Below are 18,719 nucleotides of genomic sequence, written 5' to 3' on the forward strand. Positions count from 1 at the left end.
TGATGTCATAATGAGCCCAAATCAACAGCAAGCAGCGCCGGACAAAAGGCTGCGTGCGTAAGTACGGTCTTCTCTCTCTCTCTCTCTCTCTCTCTCTCTCTCTCTCTCTCTCTCTGAACCACGAACACCTGGTCTCAGAGATCACAGAACCACCGCTATGCATGATGGGAAACATCATGATGCATGATGGGAAATGTACCATCTCAGAATGAGACCCATGAGCACCGCTATGCATGATGGGAAATGTACCATCTCACCTTAGGAGTTTTAACTAAGCTGTAGCTTCTATAAACTGTAGTTTATGTAGTTCTATAAACTGTAGTTTATGTAGTTCTATAAACTGTAGTTTATGTAGTTCTATAAACTGTAGTTTATGTAGTTATATAAACTGTAGTTTATGTAGTTATATAAACTGTAGTTTATGTAGTTAAACTGTAGTTTATGTAGTTCTATAAACTGTAGTTTATGTAGTTCTATAAACTGTAGTTTATGTAGTTCTATAAACGGTAGTTTATGTAGTTCTATAAACTGTAGTTTATGTAGTTCTATAAACTGTAGTTTATGTAGTTCTATAAACTGTAGTTTATGTACATTTTCCAGAACGGCCTGTTATAGCGCCACCAGGAGGCTGACTTTTGAAAAAAAAAATTACTCCAGATTCTGTCAAAAAATCCTGCAAATCGTTACACAGTATCTCCATAGTCATGTGTTCAAGACGAATTTGTCCCATATTTCATATTCCATCCTGATTGGCCAACATTGGCTTTCAAAGTTTGCAGGATTGTCCCGTTTTGAACAAAAAGCCTCAAATCATGAACGCAGCGTGCAATCTACGTGAAATCTTTCACAGCCTTTCCTACTAGGCTGAGGAATATATCCCACCCTTTTCACATTGGCCTGTTATAGCGCCACCAACAGATTTTTGCACAACACATTTTTGGCACAAAATGCCTCAAATCACCCAAGGCATAAGAAGAAATGGCACCTTTTTTACATTGGCCTATGATAGTGCCACCAGGAGGCCACAACCTGACCTGCCCTGATGGAGACCTGTGCCCTGAGGGGCACTTTATCACATTTCTGCTGAATGATTCCCTGCTTTCACATGACAGGAAAAAATAATAAAATAAATCCACAATGACAGTCCAAATAAAAAGTAATCACACATTGCTTTGTTTGTTTTAACTTGTGAAGCCCTTTGTTCGACTACAGACGTTTAAAACCAAAGTGCAACACGAATAACACGAATTTGATTCGACTCGATATTCCACGGAGAACATGGCGAATTCTACCGAGCAGGATGTTCAGTTTGTTAACGAACGCTCCTTGAGATGTGGTTTTCACAACGAGTAGCCTCGATACCCAGGCTTTCATTTCGTCTGCGCGAAAAATGAAAGCCTGGAGGAACACATTGGCTGCCTCGGTCTAGAAGTGGGAGTCAACGCTTCCGGGTGGGCGTCGCTCCAAATTATGTGACGTAGCGCTTCACTAGGTGGGAGAGGAGTGGCCAGGGCTGACGGACAGATCGGTGAGATCCAATCAGGGCGTGCGCAAATCTCAGCCGCGACCCGCCCCTATAGACCAGAAACTTAACACGTTAGCTCAGGCTACACAACGAGGGACGCTAGCAGAGTGAAACCCAAACTGAACCCGAAAAAACTCCAGTTTCAACAAAGCAAATCCCTCTACGCGGCTGTGTAGCGTCTCAGCGCACGCACACACGCACGCACACAAAGCAAATCTCCCTACACACTGCAGTGCTTTACCTCAGCGCACACACACACACACGCACACACACACACACACACACACACACACACACACAAGCGTGCACGCAACGCTATAGTCTTTTCTGCTGCCTCAATTAAGGTTGTCTTAATTACTGGATTAATCCTCTCACCCTCTGTGAGACCACCATTAGAGACACACGCACGCGCGCACGCGCACACGCACGCACACACACACACACACACACACACACACACACACACACACACACACACACACAGTCCGCAATTAGAGGAATGAGAACAACACTCGACACAGAACAGTAAACACATTAGACAGACAGACAGACAGACAGACAGACAGACAGACAGACAGACAGACAGACAGACAGACAGACAGACAGACAGACAGAACACTCACAGAGCAAGCGGCGTCGCTCATACTGGCGGAAAGCGATAGTTTTGGAAAATGCTGTACCTTTACTTTTAGCTAGGAGAGGAGACGAGGAGACGAGGAGACGAGGAGGGGAGGGGAGGAGGGGAGGTGAGGAGGAGAGGAGGGGAGGGGAGGGGAGGAGGGGAGGAGACAGGAGCGTCCAATGGGAGGACAGCAGAGAGGAGGAGGAGGAAGGTCCAACGGAGAGGAAGAGGAGCGTCCAGCAGGGAGGAAGGAGAGAGGACAGGCTGTCAGGACCAACACAAAGACCTTCATGTATGACCAGACACATGTATGACCAGACACATGTATGACCAGATACATGTACCCTATGTATGACCAGATACATGTACACTATGACCAGATACATGTATGACCAGACACATGTATGACCAGATACATGTACCCTATGTATGACCAGATACATGTATGACCAGACACATGTATGACCAGATACATGTACCCTATGTATGACCAGATACATGTACCCTATGTATGACCAGACACATGTATGACCAGACACATGTATGACCAGATACATGTACCCTATGTATGACCAGATACATGTATGACCAGACACATGTATGACCAGATGCATGTACCCTATGTATATGACCAGACACATGTATGACCAGACACATGTATGACCAGATACATGTACCCTATGTATGACCAGATACATGTATGACCAGACACATGATTGACCAGATGCATGTACACTATGTATGACCAGATCAGAGCAGTGGTTCCCAAACGGTTCTCATGTCAAGGACCCCCAAACCGTTTACATTTCAAGGACCTCCACTTTGACACGCATCAGTCTACGGACGGACCCCCATTTAATGGCAACTCTATCCCTGTGGATACCCCCAATTTATATTGTAAAATCAATGTTAATTTAAAGGTATATTCAGTGATTTCACTTAATTCAAATATCACTTCTTTTTTTGTTTTGTTGTGATAATCCTCTCTACTATAGAGTGTGCTGACCATATAAGGAGTTCCTCCCTGTCCCCAGTTAACCCCTGGGGGTAAAAAAAAAGTAGGTTTCGTTTTTGGCTCTCTATCCTGATTGGATGAAAGGGTTTGGGTCCCAGCCAAACACGAAACCTAAGGTGTTTTGAGTGAAATCACTGAATATACCTTTAACTCTGAGAGTTAATTTAGTACCATTTGTACACTCTCAGAGTTACAGACCCATAAGGGTCCATTTGGTTCCAAACTATCATTTAGCTGGGGACCCCCTGGAACTCTCTGAAGGACCCCTGGGGGTCCCTGGACCCCACTTTGGGAACCACTGCATTAAAGGACCACTTCACCAATTTTTCAACCTTTCTTCATACCAAGCTGAAACAACGTGTCTGGGAACAACAGGCACGCCCACAGCCCTCCTATGAGACACAGACTGGTTTCTGAACCGCCCACAGCCCTCCTATGAGACACAGACTGGTTTCTGAACCGCCCACAGCCCTCCTATGAGACACACAGACTGGTTTCTGAACCGCCCACAGCCCTCCTATGAGACACAGACTGGTTTCTGAACCGCCCACAGCCCTCCTATGAGACACAGACTGGTTTCTGAACTGCCCACAGCCCTCCTATGAGACACAGACTGGTTTCTGAACTGCCCACAGCCCTCCTATGAGACAGACTGGTTTCTGAACTGCCCACAGCCCTCCTATGAGACACAGACTGGTTTCTGAACTGCCCACAGCCCTCCTATGAGACACAGACTGGTTTCTGAACCGCCCACAGCCCTCCTATGAGACACAGACTGGTTTCTGAACCGCCCACAGCCCTCCTATGAGACAGACTGGTTTCTGAACCGCCCACAGCCCTCCTATGAGACACAGACTGGTTTCTGAACCGCCCACAGCCCTCCTATGAGACAGACTGGTTTCTGAACCGCCCACAGCCCTCCTATGAGACACATACTGGTTTCTGAACTGCCCACAGCCCTCCTATGAGACACAGCTTGGTTTCTGAACCGCCCACAGCCCTCCTATGAGACACATACTGGTTTCTGAACTGCCCACAGCCCTCCTATGAGACACAGACTGGTTTCTGAACTGCCCACAGCCCTCCTATGAGACACAGACTGGTTTCTGAACTGCCCACAGCCCTCCTATGAGACACAGACTGGTTTCTGAACTGCCCACAGCCCTCCTATGAGACACAGACTGGTTTCTGAACCGCCCACAGCCCTCCTATGAGACACAGACTGGTTTCTGAACTGCCCACAGCCCTCCTATGAGACACAGACTGGTTTCTGAACTGCCCACAGCCCTCCTATGAGACACAGACTGGTTTCTGAACCGCCCACAGCCCTCCTATGAGACACAGACTGGTTTCTGAACCGCCCACAGCCCTCCTATGAGACACAGACTGGTTTCTGAACTGCCCACAGCCCTCCTATGAGACACAGACTGGTTTCTGAACCGCCCACAGCCCTCCTATGAGACACAGACTGGTTTCTGAACCGCCCACAGCCCTCCTATGAGACACAGACTGGTTTCTGAACCGCCCACAGCCCAGGTTGAGAAGTGCTGAAGTAGTCCTTTAGTGTAATAATAATAATAATAATAATAATAATAGTTAATATTCACATATTGTATCTAATGTACAGTTGATGTACAGTTAGCGACATGCAGAGCTAACTGTAAACACGCCTTTAATAAACCCAACATCACACTTAAAAACACCAGTTATTAATATTAATATTAATATGAAACCATAACATTTATCACGTATATGAAACCATGCACTTCAATATACTGTACAATACCATGCACCCCCCCCCCCCACCACCCCCAATACCACAACATGCAAATGTGGAGAGAGAGAGAGAGAGACAGAGAGAGAGAGAGAGAGAGAGAGAGGGAGCATACCTTGTTCTGCCATCATGTGTGCCAGGCCTTGATATGAGAGAGAGAGAGAGAGAGAGAGAGAGAGAGAGAGAGACATAGAGAAACAACACTCAGAAAACTATCCAATACTCAAGAGTATTGTGACATCATATTTTTCCCGTCAGGAGGGAAAGCATGACATCATCACACAGCGACACAGCAAAGCTTCCCAGCCAATCAGAAAGCTCCGGCAGAAGAAAAAACATAGATATGCACAGCATAGATTATCTAACCTAAAACCCGGACTGGATTCCGTGGATCCGGAACAGGAAGTTAACATGATTATTGTTGAGGGGTGCTAGCCCCTCCCCTAGCCCCTCCCCTGGCCCCTCCCCTAACCCCACCCCTAGCCTCTCCTCTGGCCCCTCCCCTAGCCCCTCCCCTAACCCCTCACCTAGCCCCTCCCCTAACCTCTCCTCTGGTCCCTCCCCTAGCCCCTCCCCTAACCCCTCCCCTAGCCCCTCCCCTAACCCCTCCTTAATGTTTGTGTTTGCACCGTTTGTTTTACATCACCATTACATCACCTAATCAACATGAGGTAGACTTTAATATATTAGTGCCCCTCACTTCACACGGGTGTGATTTAAAAAAAATCAGTAGGAGGTTTGGTTTGGTCTCCATATTGTTTACGTACTAAAGGAGTGAGTGCAGCCGTTTCAGCATTTCAAGGACCCCCAGTTTGACATGCATTAGTCTACGGACTCCCATTAATTAAAATCAATAATTTAAGTGTACAAATACTCTGAGTGACAGACCCATAAGGGTCCAGCTGGTTCCATTTGTACCCTCTCAGAGTTACAGACCCATAAGGGTGCATTTGGTTCAAACTATGCTTTAGCTGGGGACCCCCTGGAACTCCCTCATGGACCCCTGAGCGTCTGTATATATTGTATGTGTAATTCCTGAGACTGTATATATTTTATTTATAATTCCTGAAGTCTGTATATATTTTATTTTGAGGACTGTATAGATTGTTGACGTTCTCTTGATGAAAAACTCACCTGGTGAATTGGAGTTGACTTCTGAAACACAGAGAGAGAGAGAGAGAGAGAGAGAGAGAGAGAGAGAGAACACTCTTAGTACTTTGCATGTTTGTCTGTCATGCAAATAAAACAAATAATTCATAGAGAAATAAACACTGTATTTATTACTTTGCATGTTTGTCTGTCATGCAAATAAAACAAATAATTCATAGCGAAATAAACACTGTATTTATTACTTTGCATGTTTGTCTGTCATGCAAATAAAACTCATTCATTGAAAAACCCACACGATATTTCCATACAGAGGTTGGCATTAAGCCAAACCGTTTTGCATGTCATTAGAATATACAGGAGGAGGATTTCACAATAAAAGCTGTGACAGTGGACATTCACCTTTCACAATAAAAGCTGTGACAGTGGACATTCACCTTTCACAATAAAAGCATTCTCGTTGGACATTCACCTTTCACAATAAAAGCGTTCAGTGGACATTCACCTTTCACAATAAAAGCGTTCTCGTTGGACATTCACCTTTCACAATAAAAGCGTTCTGTGGACATTCACCTTTCACAATAAAAGCGTTCAGTGGACATTCACCTTTCACAATAAAAGCTGTGACAGTGGACATTCACCTTTCACAATAAAAGCTGTGACAGTGGACATTCACCTTTCACAATAAAAGCTGTGACAGTGGACATGCACCTTTCACAATAAAAGCTGTGACAGTGGACATTCACCTTTCACAATAAAAGCGTTCTCAGTAGACATTCACCTTTCACAATAAAAGCTTCAGTGACAGTAGACATTCACCTTTCACAATAAAAGCGTTCTCAGTGGACATTCACCTTTCACAATTTATACATATTCAGCAGATCCTGAAAAAAAGAAATTCTGAACGTGCTTTTTTCCACTTTTTTTCCACTCCAAATCCATTCCTCAAAAAAATCAGATCTACAAGCTCACAACCTATTGTAGATTATAGGCCTCCTGGAGTCCTACCCCTAACCCTAACTAACCCTCCTGGAGGCTCAAGTGTTTTAACATGACATTTTTGTGGCGACAACGTCGATGATCGCAATATTGATCCCATCCCTGGGGGGGATGTCACCCTACGAGAGCCCTGCCTAATAATAACAATAATAATCACAATAATCACAAACTGTACATCAGGGTTAGAAGTAGGACACACTGATGTGGAATACTCAGCATGTATCAGCTGGATGTCTCTCTACCATCTCTCTCTCTCTCTCTCTCTCTCTCTCTCTTGCCCTCTGTCCTGACCTACTTCTTTTGACAGTTTGCTTCCACTGTAACACACTGCTGCTGTCACGTGCACGCACACACACACACACACACACACACACACACACACGCGCGCACACGCACACACACACACGTGCACACACGCACAGTGTAATAAGGTTATCTCCACACTGTACTGAGTGAATTAAACAATGATTCAGAGAAGGTTGTTTCATTTAAATTGTTCTTCGCTCAAATATTCACTATTAAATATCCACTATCATTTAGTGAAATATTCGCTATTAAATATCCACTATCATTTAGTGAAATATTCGATATTAAATATCCACTATCGTTTAGTGAAATATTCACTATTAAATATCCACTATCATTTAGTGAAATATTCGCTATTAAATATTGTGGCGTCTCGGTCGAGTACCGCGCACCACGGGTTGGTAACCCCGGGGAGAGAGAGAGAGAGAGAGAGGGAGGGAAGGCCTGAGACGCTCCGTGCTGGGTGTGGTCCAGGACGCACGGTACATCCCACGGCATCTCTTCAATTACCATTATCAGACGAGCTGACACCTGCGTGCTGACACCCAGACAACATAAAAGCCCTCTCTCTCTCTCAGTCTAGTCGAGACTCTCCCGGGGGGACAGACTGACCTGGTGCTCGGTAAGACCAACCCATATTCCCTCTCACCATATGATATTATATAATATAATATAAGATAATTAATTATATTATATTGATCGACCCATAGTAATTGTGATTCTCTTGTCTAACAGGACTATCCAGGCACCGACTAAACCTACCGTTGGGCTCGGAGGCTTATGGCAACTCATTCCCCCTATCCCCTATATAAGAGACTATTTGACTGGAGGACACGGCCCGCTATAAAGCACCGTTATTTGGACCCAGGGACGGAGAAGCCCCAGAACCTGAGTTAAAACCTTATTCACCTTTTCTAGGGCTGAGTCCTCCTCCCGCCCTCTCCCTACTAGCTGTAGGCTGAAAAGACTATGTGATATCATTTTGAGTGAATAAAACTGCGCCTAAAATAGGCTTGTTGCAACGCTGTCTCCTGTGTTCCTTGATGTGTAATCAGAGCCCCCACAATATCCACTATAATTTAGTGAAATATTCGCTATTAAATATTCACTATTAAATATCCACAATCATGTAGTGAAATATTCACTATCAGAAACAATCCAACATTTAGTGAAATATTCACTGAATAATTAAAAGGTGAGGAAATAATTAAAATAAAGAAGGGTCTAATGTCAACTAAATTAGAGGTCCCCAATATGAAAAAGGTTGATAATCACTGCAATTATTACTAATTACAGAATGAATAACAGTGTAGAAAGAATAACTTTGTTTTGATGGTTTGACAGTTTTACTGTTAGCTGCAATACTACTGAAACATGACTGCCATGATGATTAATATGAGAGTCATGAACCATGGCTACTGCAATACAGACTTAGAACTTAAGCACACTGTCTCACACACACACACACACACACACACACACACACACACACACACACACACACACACACACGCACACACACAAAAGTTGAATCCCGCGGCGGTGGGAATGGATTGGGATCATAATCTGCATTGGACTCAACAACTTACTTTGACTGGATTGGAGCAAATGAAGGAAATAAGGAGCAATATATCCATTTGAAACGCGATATGGGCTCCGCCATGACACCCACACAGTAAACAAACTTGCGCGTCACCACGTGTAGTACACACACACACACGCGCGCACGCGCGCCAGATTTCGAGAGAGAAACCAGCAACCAGGTATGGAAAAACAAGCCCAAGCAACGTTAAGGGTTAGGGTCAGACAACACAAGCCCAGAATGACAAAGTCGCTTACAAAAAGCAAATTTGCCTGCCCTCAACAGTGACATATTTCTTCAGTACAGCAGTGCAGAACCGAGAGAGTGACATGCTTTTGGATGTAGCCTAAACTGTTTAGCGATGTTTTTCTTCTTTTTTTTTTCAATATGCCCCTCCTTGCCACATGCCCCTGTGCAGCTGCACATAGCGGCGGATGGTTAATCCGGCCCTGTGTAGAACTCTCTCTGAACGAGACTAAATCTACACTTAATTTAGTCGACTACAAATGTACTTTTGCGGACCTTGATGGTGTCGTAATGGCCGATTTACACACACACACACACACACACACACACACACACACACAGCTACATTATGCAGTGAGTTTCTCTTGGTTAATCAATTCCACTTTACGGAGGACAGCAGTGCTAAGCCGACTTCATCAATTGATTCACTATTGATTAAAAGCTGCTACAGTTCACTGTGAGCCCTGGTCTTAATGCACGTTGATCACTGCACAGCGCACACGCACGCACGCACGCACACGCACGCACGCACGCACACGCACACACACACACACACACACACACACACACACACACACACACACACACACACACACACACACACACACACACACACACACACACACACACACACACACACACACACACACACACACACACACACACACACACACACACACACACGAGAATATGTTTACAGCTCTCGCAGTGATTCTCAACCCGTTTAATTTCAAGGACCCCCAGTTTGACCTGCATTAGTCTATTATGGACCCCCCATTTAATGGAATTTATATCTCTGGGACCCCCAATTTATATTGTAAAATCAATGTTCATTTAACTCTGAGAGTGTACAAGTGGAACCAAATGGACCTGTTAGGGTCCATTTGGTTCCATTTGCACACGCTCAGAGTTACAGACCCATAAGGGTCCATTTGGTTCCATCTGTACACTCTCAGAGTTACAGACCCATAAGGGTCCATTTGGTTCCATCTGTACACTCTCAGAGTTACAGACCCATAAGGGTCCATTTGGTTCCAAACTATATAGCTATTCAGCTGCTGGGGACCCCCTGGAACTCTTTCAAGGACCCCTGGGGGTCCCCGGACCCCACTTTGGGAAGCACTGCTTTATGTCTTGGCCCCTCCCCTAGCTCCTCCCCTAGCCCCTCCCCCAGCCCCTCCCCCAACCCCTCCCCTAGCTCCTCCCCTAGCCCTGTGAGGTCCAAATTGTGATTGGCCGGTGGGATTGAGTGGGAGGCGTGCCATTGGCTGAGCATGAGATGGCGTGTGATGATAAGAGCGCCCCTCACTTCACACAGGTGTGATTTTATCTGAAAGGCTATCATTAGATAAGGTCCAGTTGACACACGAGGTCACCGCCCCCCAAGATCACCTTGTCCAATGAATGGCCCTCGTTCAACCAGGGGGGGAGAGAGAGAGACAGAGAGAAAGAGAGAGAGAGAGAGAGAGAGAGAGAGAGAGAGAGAGAGAGAGAGAGAGAGAGAGAGATCAAAGCAGCTTAGGGCATCAAGCCCCTCCCTGTTTATGCGGCACACCGGCAGAGAGATAGCGACACGCACGCACACACACACACACACACACACACACACACACACACACACACACACACACACACACACACACACACACACACACACACACACACACACACACACACACACACACACACACACACACACACACACACACACACACACACACACACACACACACACTTTACATTCCAGACAGCAGGGATTTGGCGTTGTGCCAAAATGTACAAATATTCAATATGTAGAGAGAGAGAGAGAGAGAGAGAGACTATAATATCATGTCAAACAAGACAGAGTGACATGTCAAAAAGGTTCACCCCCCCACACACACACACACACACACACACACCTTGTGCCACCCCTTAAAATCCCTACACGCATCTGTGTCATTCTTTTTTTTTACAATTTTTAAAAACATTTTCAAACGTTCAACTAGCATAACCTCCATCCACAGCTTGTAGATCTACATCCACACGTTGTGAGCTTGTAGATCTACATCCACACGTTGTGAGCTTGTAGATCTACATCCACACGTTGTGAGCTTGTAGATCTACATCCACACGTTGTGAGCTTGTAGATCTACATCCACACGTTGTGAGCTTGCAGATCTACATCCACACGTTGTGAGCTTGCAGATCGGCTATTTGAACAAATTTTCTAATGTTTTAAAATAGTACAAAATGTCAAATCAGTTTAGTGATAATCAGGGATATATTAATCTTCCCGTGTCAACGCAGCACAGAATACAGACTAGAGTTGAATGATATTTATATTTAAGTAGAAATGCACTGTCCAGGTGACAACCGGCACCAGTACCAGTAGGCCACACATGGTGATCTTTTAGACCGCCATGTTTGTGCCAGCGTGGTTGATTAGATGTATGTATTATTGATGGTTTAAACATGACGTCATGGAGCGCTATGCTCCATAACCCAAAGCTTATCGATTCAATTCAATTCAAACTTTATTCAAGACGCTCACAGGGGGGTCCATATGGCGGAGCACATAAAACACAAAAGTAAACAAACTATAAATAAACAAAGCACAAACAAACAAACAAACAAACAGGGGGGTTATCTCTGTACATACAGGCTAGAACGCCAGTGGCTCCACAGCTTAGTCTGACAGAGCTCTTAGCAGGGTTAGAAAGTGATGCAATGATGCTGTTCTCAGGTTTCGTAGCACAGCAGGGCTACAGTGGGTACATTTATTTATAACAACATTGGACTGGCACTACAGCGTCGTGGGGCTTTGAGCAGCAGTCTGGGGCTTTGAGCAGCAGTCTGGGGCTTTGAGCAGCAGTCTGGGGCTTTGAGCAGCAGTCTGGGGCTTTGAGCAGCAGTCTGGGGCTTTGAGCAGCAGTCTGGGGCTTTGAGCAGCAGTCTCATGCAGTCATTATAAATATACGCCACTGTCATTTTTTAGGCAGGCTGCCCTTTTTGTAGTGTCGCCACAAGTGGGCAGTGTACAGCGGAGTACAGTATAGTGCAGTAGGCTTTAACTGTAACAGAGCAGAACTTGCGTATGAGTGTGTTGGCTTACAGTTTACGTTGCCGTCTAAAGATATCTCTGTCATCAGATAGGTCATTTGTTATGAAATTACCTAGATATTTGGTATCTTTGCATTCTTTTGATGACATTCTAGACAATCAGGAAATACCAGCTTACTGTCTGTTATCGATACCGGGTACTGGATAAGCCCAAAGCTTATCGATACCGGGTACTGGATAAGCCCAAAGCTTAGCGATACCGGGTACTAGATAAGCCCAAAGCTTATTGATACCGGGTACTGGATGAGCCCAAAGCTTAGCGATACCGGGTACTAGATAAGCCCAAAGCTTATTGATACCGGGTACTGGATGAGCCCAAAGCTTATTGATACCGGGTACTGGATAAGCCCAAAGCTTATCGATACCGGGTACTGGATAAGCCCAAAGCTTATCGATACCGGGTACTGGATAAGCCCAAAGCTTATCGATACCGGGTACTGGATAAGCCCAAAGCTTATCGATACCGGGTACTGGATAAGCCCAAAGCTTATCGATACCGGATACTGGATAAGCCCAAAGCTTATCGATACCGGGTACTGGATAAGCCCAAAGCTTATCGATACCGGGTACTGGATAAGCCCAAAGCTTATCGATACCGGGTACTGGATGAGCCCAAAGCTTATTGATACCGGGTACTGGATAAGCCCAAAGCTTATTGATACCGGGTACTGGATAAGCCCAAAGCTTATCGATACCGGGTACTGGATAAGCCCAAAGCTTATCGATACCGGGTACTGGATAAGCCCAAAGCTTATCGATACCGGGTACTGGATAAGCCCAAAGCTCACTGATGACCTTAAGCTAAGAACCTAACAATGGAATATCTATATATATAATTAAACTATACGTATACACTATAGAGTGCTGTCTACATAAAATGCTATCCAAGTTACACAAGTTGTTTGCATACCTTACGCCTGGAATGGGTAATATAATCATCAGTATAAAATGATGATTTACATTTTTAAATCCTTTAAGGTTAATTTTAGACTGTACATTATCAGACAACCGATTGGCTGTTAGACTGTACATTATCAGACAACCGATTGGCTGTTAGACTGTACATTTTCAGGCTGTATTGGAATACTTTTTTTTGGGGGGGGGCGGGGGGGGGGGGGACTAGAAAAAGGACGATATCTTCACAACACGACGGTATCACCTCATCACACGCACACACACACACACACACACACACACACACACACACACACACACACACACACACACACACACACACACACACACACACACACACACACACACACACACACACACACACACACACACACACACACACACACACACACACAGCAAGAAGAGAATGAACCGTCTTGAAATAAAATAACTAAAAAGCTCAGAATCACTTATCTCTGTAGCCGCACGCACACACACACGCATGCACGCCTGCACGCACGCCTGCACACACACACACGCACACACACACACACACACACACACACACACACACACACACACACAGACAGTAGCGATTGCATCTAAAAGCGGCGAACAGATTCAGACACACAAAAGGAAGTGATTGGAACAGCTGCCACCGTGTGATTGGTTGAAAGGAGGGGTGGGGGGCAGGGGGGGGGGGCTTCTCTATAGGCGTCCTTATCAGTGCCTGCAGGCAGCAGCCGTTAACCTGACACACACACACACACACACACACACACACACACACACACACACACCGGAGAAACGCTCCACAACGCACCATGATTAGCTCTGTGATCTTACAGCTGGGTGTCACGTGCACACACACACACACACACGCACACACGCACAAACACACACACGCACACACACATTTTTTTATTGCTGTACGTGTGAGGATATCAACATTTTAAGATGGACGGCGTTGAAAATAGCTGCTAACAGAACATAGCGTGTGTGTGCATGTGCGCGCGGGCGTGTGTGCATGTGCGCGCGGGCGTGTGTGCATGTGCGCGCGGGCGTGTGTGCATGTGCGCGCGGGCGTGTGTGCATGTGCGCGCGGGCGTGTGTGTGTGTGCACACATATGCGTAGTTATTTGTACCTTGTTTCTACTCGGTCATAGGGTAGTTATTTGTACCTTGTTTCTACTCGGTCATAGGGTAGTTATTTGTACCTTGTTTCTACTAGGTCATAGGGTAGTTATTTGTACCTTGTTTCTACTAGGTCATAGGGTAGTTATTTGTACCTTGTTTCTACTTGGTCACAGGGTAGTTATTTGTACCTTGTTTCTACTCGGTCATAGGGTAGTTATTTGTACCTTGTTTCTACTCGGTCATAGGGTAGTTATTTGTACCTTGTTTCTACTCGGTCATAGGGTAGTTATTTGTACCTTGTTTCTACTAGGTCATAGGGTAGTTATTTGTACCTTGTTTCTACTAGGTCATAGGGTAGTTATTTGTACCTTGTTTCTACTTGGTCACAGGGTAGTTATTTGTACCTTGTTTCTACTCGGTCATAGGGTAGTTATTTGTACCTTGTTTCTACTCGGTCATAGGGTAGTTATTTGTACCTTGTTTCTACTAGGTCATAGGGTAGTTATTTGTACCTTGTTTCTACTCGGTCATAGGGTAGTTATTTGTACCTTGTTTCTACTAGGTCATAGGGTAGTTATTTGTACCTTGTTTCTACTCGGTCATAGGGTAGTTATTTGTACCTTGTTTATACTAGGTCATAGGGTAGTTATTTGTACCTTGTTTCTACTAGGTCATAGGATAGTTATTTGTACCTTGTTTCTACCATGTCATAGGGTAGTTATTTGTACCTTGTTTCTACTCGATCATAGGGTAGTTATTTGTACCTTGTTTCTACTCGGTCATAGGGTAGTTATTTGTACCTTGTTTCTACTAGGTCATAGGGTAGTTATTTGTACCTTGTTTCTACTAGGTCATAGGGTAGTTATTTGTACCTTGTTTCTACCAGGTCATAGGGTAGTTATTTGTACCTTGTTTCTACCATGTCATAGGGTAGTTATTTGTACCTTGTTTCTACCGGGTCATAGGGTAGTTATTTGTACCTTGTTTCTACTAGGTCATAGGGTAGTTATTTGTACCTTGTTTCTACTCGGTCATAGGGTAGTTATTTGTACCTTGTTTCTACTCGGTCATAGGGTAGTTATTTGTACCTTGTTTCTACTAGGTCATAGGGTAGTTATTTGTACCTTGTTTCTACTAGGTCATAGGGTAGTTATTTGTACCTTGTTTCTACTAGGTCATAGGGTAGTTATTTGTACCTTGTTTCTACTCGGTCATACGGTAGTTATTTGTACCTTGTTTCTCCTAGGTCATAGGGTAGTTATTTGTACCTTGTTTCTACTTGGTCATAGGGTAGTTATTTGTACCTTGTTTCTACTTGGTCATAGGGTAGTTATTTGTACCTTGTTTCTACTAGGTCATAGGGTAGTTATTTGTACCTTGCTCACAGAGCCGTCCTCTGTACTCCGTCTTGGAACAGTCGCAGACGGGCAGGCCGTCGACCACCAGACACGCCCCTCCGTTCTCGCAGGGCGAGCGCGTGCAGCGGCCCTCGCTCTCCAGCGCCACCCGCAGGCTGTCGAGCAGCGGCGGCCGCTCCGAGCCGCCGTACCTCAGCTCCGCCACCGAGCCGCGGAAAGGCGGCGCGTCGCGCACCGTGGGCAGCGTGAGCGCCGCCTGGCGGATGTCCATGGGAACTCCGCCCACAAACAGGTCGCTGACCACCTTCATGTACTGACGCTGAGGCCGCACCTGGACACAGGGGGGCAGTAGAGAGCTGTTATTAACCTCCTGGACACAGGGGGGCAGTAGAGAGCTGTTATTAACCCATTTTGGGGCGGGAACCCCTTTTGGTGTTTTAAGCATTATGTTATGCTTTAGCTATTGAAAAATAGCAGATCTACAAGCTTGTAGGTCTGCAATTTAAAAAAAAATCGTTCACTCTGAAAGAATATATATATTCAGGGACCACACAGGACCAGTTCCTATTGAGTGAAAGATTCTTTACTTACGAAATAAATAAAATATTGAAAGTGTTTATAATTTTTTTTTTTAGTTATAGAGGGCAAGTATAATGTGAGTGAGTGTGGAACTATAGTGGCCCTCTGGAGTGAGTGTGGAACTATAGTGGCCCTCTGGAGTGAGTGTGGAACTATAGTGGCCCTCTAGAGTGAGTGTGGAACTATAGCTGCCCTCTGGAGTGAGTGTGGAACTATAGTGGCCCTCTGGAGTGAGTGTGGAACTATAGTGGCCCTCTGGAGTGAGTGTGGAACTATAGTGGCCCTCTGGAGTGAGCGTGGAACTATAGTGGCCCTCTGGAGTGAGCGTGGAACTATAGTGGCCCTCTGGAGTGAGTGTGGAACTATAGTGGCCCTCTGGAGTGAGTGTGGAACTATAGCTGCCCTCTGGAGTGAGTGTGGAACTATAGTGGCCCTCTGGAGTGAGTGTGGAACTATAGTGGCCCTCTGGAGTGAGCGTGGAACTATAGTGGCCCTCTGGAGTGAGTGTGGAACTATAGTGGCCCTCTGGAGTGAGTGTGGAACTATAGTGGCCCTCTGGAGTGAGTGTGGAACTATAGCGGCCCTCTGGAGTGAGCGTGGAACTATAGCGACCCTCTGGAGTGAGTGTGGAACTATAGTGTCCCTCTGGAGTGAGTGTGGAACTATAGTGTCCCTCTGGAGTGAGTGTGGAACTATTGTGTCCCTCTGGAGTGAGTGTGGAACTATAGTGGCCCTCTGGAGTGAGTGTGGAACTATAGTGGCCCTCTGGAGTGAGTGTGGAACTATAATGGCCCTCTGGAGTGAGTGTGGAACTATTGTGGCCCTCTGGAGTGAGTGTGGAACTATAGTGGCCCTCTGGAGTGAGTGTGGAACTATAGTGGCCCTCTGGAGTGAGTGTGGAACTATTGTGTCCCTCTGGAGTGAGTGTGGAACTATAGTGGCCCTCTGGAGTGAGTGTGGAACTATAGTGGCCCTCTGGAGTGAGTGTGGAACTATTGTGGCCCTCTGGAGTGAGTGTGGAACTATAGTGGCCCTCTGGAGTGAGTGTGGAACTATAATGGCCCTCTGGAGTGAGTGTGGAACTATAGTGGCCCTCTGGAGTGAGTGTGGAACTATAGTGGCCCTCTGGAGTGAGTGTGGAACTATAGTGGTCCTCTGCAGTGAGCGTGGAACTATAGTGGTCCTCGCCATCGTCAAAGTTGCACCACCCCTGCCCTAACCCCCTACCCCCTCCTCACCTCGTCAGCCTTGGCCCTTCCGTCCAGAGCCAGCGCGGTCCTCAGGTTGTAGCGGCTCAGCGTGGCGCTGTGCCAGCCCCCGTCGTCCACGCGTCCCTCCGCCACCACGGCGGTCTCGTAGCAGTCGATGCTGAAGCGCAGCTGCAGGCGGCCCTCGCTCAGCGACAGCGCCAGGAAGTCGCAGTAGCCGCCGTCGTCGAAGTAGAGCAGCAGCGCGTCGGGCGAGGCCGTCCTGAAGCGGAAGCTGAGCTCGCCGCGGGTGGCGGCGCGCTCCCAGCGCAGGTAGCGCGCCCACTGGCCCGGCGCGCCCGCGAACTCCAGCGCCGCGCAGCCGCGGCTCGCCGCCACCGCCAGCAGCAGGTAGAGGGCGCCGTAGAGCACCGTCAGACGCGCCCGGAGGCGGGAGGAGGAGGAGGAGGAGACGCCCCCCGCCGCCCCCGCCACGCAGGAAGGGGAGGAGCCTGTATGATCCATCGTTGATGTCGCCGTCGTGGTGGCTGTTGCGCTAGCGGCGAGAAGCATCGCTGGATCCGACGATGTCGTCGTTGTCTCGTTATAAATCCCAGAGAGGTCGTCCGTCCGTCGCCCGAGAACGGGGTTCCGAACTTCAAAGGTTTACGATCCGATTTCGGGAGGACGGTTAAATTATCCAAAAAAATACGTTATCCGGAAAAAAGGTAACGCAAGTCGCAAGCGGAGGTTCTCCAGATGTATAGTTAAAATAAATGACGTTCTTTAAGATATATAATTTCTAGTAAAATATATAATTTCTCAAAACAGGAAACAGGAAGTGGGAGAACAGTCGTCGGCGGATTAACAGTCGTAAGGCCTTTCGTTTTGTGGCGTCGTGGTCGCGTTCTCTCCAATAGGGGGCAGCACTGTGTGGCGTATATTCTCTCCACTAGGGGGCAGCACTTTGGCGTCTATTCTCTCCACTAGGGGGCAGCAGCAGCGATGAACTGTGGGTTCTATTAGCGACAGGAAGAGGAGGAGCAAGAGGAGGAAGTGGAGGAGGAAGAAAAGGAAGGTCAGAGGGAGAAGGGGAGGAGCTCCGGAAGGCTCCCGTCTTCCGATTGGTTTAGACACCGAGGCGACGCCGCGCGTCTATAGGTCCACTGCTGCCATTGGAGGAGGAGGAGGAGGAGGGGGCGGGGACTTCCTCCTTCATGTTGCCTGCTGGGAAACGGAGTCCTTGGGCTGCACGGTGTGTCGGGCGGCTGATGACATCACTGTTA

General features: G+C 46.6%; 1 protein-coding gene across 1 annotated transcript in view; it reads right to left on the reverse strand.

Moving 5' to 3' along the window:
* LOC308329166 (neurexin-3a-like) overlaps positions 1-17,958 on the reverse strand; it is a gene marked incomplete at both ends in the record, with an annotated part of 120,876 nt that extends 102,918 nt beyond the window's left edge. Inside the window, 4 exons of the mRNA XM_080783369.1 lie at positions 2,149-2,217; positions 5,052-5,078; positions 15,686-15,998; positions 17,485-17,958. Of these exons, the coding sequence (XP_080639495.1) occupies positions 2,149-2,217; positions 5,052-5,078; positions 15,686-15,998; positions 17,485-17,958 (883 nt within the window). The remainder of the gene's footprint in view (positions 1-2,148; positions 2,218-5,051; positions 5,079-15,685; positions 15,999-17,484) is intronic.
* Positions 17,959-18,719: the final 761 nt, after the last annotated feature.

Source organism: Protomyctophum bolini (assembly GCF_963924005.1).
Source record: "Protomyctophum bolini genome assembly, chromosome: 15".
NCBI classification, from domain to species: domain Eukaryota; kingdom Metazoa; phylum Chordata; class Actinopteri; order Myctophiformes; family Myctophidae; genus Protomyctophum; species Protomyctophum bolini.